The sequence below is a fragment of the Phanerochaete carnosa genome (assembly GCF_000300595.1).
Source record: "Phanerochaete carnosa HHB-10118-sp unplaced genomic scaffold PHACAscaffold_1001, whole genome shotgun sequence".
Taxonomy (NCBI): Eukaryota; Fungi; Basidiomycota; class Agaricomycetes; order Polyporales; family Phanerochaetaceae; genus Phanerochaete; species Phanerochaete carnosa.
This window is the reverse complement of record NW_006768628.1, coordinates 1-2186: the sequence shown is the minus strand read 5'-3', so window position 1 is coordinate 2186 and position 2186 is coordinate 1. Positions and strand designations below refer to the sequence as shown.

General features: G+C 47.7%; 3 protein-coding genes across 3 annotated transcripts; all 3 read left to right on the top strand.

Moving 5' to 3' along the window:
• Positions 1–7: 7 nt before the first annotated feature.
• On the top strand, positions 8–745 carry PHACADRAFT_109437 (uncharacterized protein; the record flags this gene model as incomplete). Its single annotated transcript, XM_007403316.1, has 1 exon — positions 8–745. A coding segment is annotated over one exon (738 nt), but the record flags the coding sequence as incomplete, so codon positions are not given.
• A 24-nt stretch (positions 746–769) lies between these two features.
• PHACADRAFT_34029 (uncharacterized protein) lies at positions 770–1090 on the top strand (the record flags this gene model as incomplete). The annotated part of the gene is made up of 1 exon (XM_007403315.1): positions 770–1090. One exon carries the CDS (start codon positions 770–772, stop codon positions 1088–1090), a length of 321 nt encoding a protein of 106 aa, XP_007403377.1.
• A 312-nt stretch (positions 1091–1402) lies between these two features.
• PHACADRAFT_56143 (uncharacterized protein) lies at positions 1403–1594 on the top strand (the record flags this gene model as incomplete). Its single annotated transcript, XM_007403314.1, has 1 exon — positions 1403–1594. A coding segment is annotated over one exon (192 nt), but the record flags the coding sequence as incomplete, so codon positions are not given.
• Between the last annotated feature and the right edge of the window lie 592 nt (positions 1595–2186).

The following is a 2186-nucleotide window of genomic DNA, read 5'->3' as shown; positions in this document are numbered from 1 at the left end:
TGCGGGCTTTAACGACGCCGGATTGCGGCCTATTTTGCCTTTCTGGTTGGACCTCCCGCACTGCGACATCTTCTCCTGCATCATGCCAGACATTTTGCATCAGCTGCACAAAGGCATGTTCAAGGACCACACTGTGAAATGGGCGATGAACTGTGTAGCGGGAGGCGATGATGAGCTAGATCGTCGGTTTGCAGCCATGCCAATGCACTCAGAGATTCGGCACTTCAAGAAGGGCATCTCGCTCGTGTTCCAGTGGACGGGAACCGAGTACAAGAACATGGAAAAGGTCTTCCTCGGTGTGCTTGCTGGCTCCGTACATGAGGACGTGATGCGCGCCGTCCGTGGACTCTTATACTTTATCCACTACGCCCAGTTTGAAACTCACACAACTACATCTTTAGAGGCTCTCAAAGTGGCATGGCGGCAGTTCCACATATACAAGTACGCGTTCATTACTTACTACAATGCCAAGCAGGCGATGCCGGCGAACTATGCGAATTTCAGCGGCATCCCGAAGCTTCACAGGATGGATCACTACATCCAGTCGATCCGTCTGCTTGGCACCGCAGACAGATACAATACAGAGGGCCCAGAGCGTCTGCACATCGATTTTGCTAAGTTGGATTACCGCGCAAGCAACCATAGGAATTACTTTGGCCAGATGACGACCTGGCTCGATCATCAGGAAGCCGCCATTCGCTTCGATGCCTATCTACATTGGCTGCAACTTCCAGGGCTTGTTTGATCCAAAGCGACCAGCAAGAATCATATGGATAGCGGCGATGAAGATGAAGACCTTGAACAGAGAGAGAAGGAGCTGAAGGATGCGGAAGACGAAGAGGAAGGCATCGCACGAGCCGAGACAACCAGCGTCCAGTTCAAGGTTGCAAAGAAACCTCCATATCCGCTACTCTTTGCTGGTGCCATCGCAAAATCTTACGGCACTCGCAACTTCTCGTGGCATCTCGAGGCCTTTCTCACGGAACGCGCTCGCTCTGCAACTCAGCTTGTCCCCCAGTCTACGATAGCGGAGATCAAGAAAATCAGCACGAAAACTGGAGTTCCCGTGTACAAGCAGCTGAAGCTTTGATTACCCGCCATGGCGCAGGTCTCGACAGCTGATAGCTTAGAGTGGGACACCATCCAAGCAGTCCCCAGAGCTTCTGAGAGCCTCAGAGGCACGGAGATCAACGCCATGCCCGCAGTGTTCTCGACGGTCTTAGCTCACCGATGGTCATCTCAGACGACTGGTCTATCGGGGTGTTCGCCTTTGCATGGTGTGTCGTCTTTCTGGTTCGCGTATAATATTTTCTTACCATCTTGAGTGCTAGGCCTTTCGATCGGGCAAGTGCGCGTCATCTTTCGTGCTCCCGATGTGTTCCGTGACCTTGTACCTGAGCTTCTCGTGTTTGTTCAGTGGTACACTCCACTGAATATGCACGATGAAGTCTCAGGTATGTATTCAGTTGGCGTATCAACATCTAACCATGAGCGCAGCGCATCTGTGATTCCTATCACTGCTCTCATAAGGTCATGCCATTTGATTCCAAACTGGGGGCGGGCTATTAACCAGACATGGACCCAAGAGAACGTGCTGAATCCTGCTGCCTGCACATGCTTCTATGTCAATCCTTACACACGACTGTCAGATTTTGTCCTGCTGTGTTATGTACCTTGGCTTCACAGGAAATAAGTGTGTTATAAAATTTATATACCAACTGGCAATAGTTGTGCTACATTAACACTACTGATGCGAACAGTGCTACGATAGAGCCCCCGAGGCCATCGTCCTCCTGCTACGCGCTGTCATGCACTATAACTATAAGTATAGGAAAACTAAAGGAATAATAGGTATTCAAATCAAAAAGAAACCGCTTACTCAGAGCTGCAAAGTAAGCATAAACACTTAAGCTTATTAAAAGTGAATCAATGACTAATAATATGACTCAGCTTCTTAGTAATCTAGAAACTATGCTTAGTAAAGGTCTATGCTCAACAGCTATGAATTACCAAAATATAGTAATACTCTAACAAACATTAGTAATAGCTTACCAATACATTAGTAAAACAGACAGAAGGCTGACTAATACAGACAAAATGCTTATTAATAAAAGTAGAAGTAGCTTAGTAATTACAGTAGAATAGAAGAGCCAGTTTTGCTATTGGCTAAGGAACAACAGGCTGAA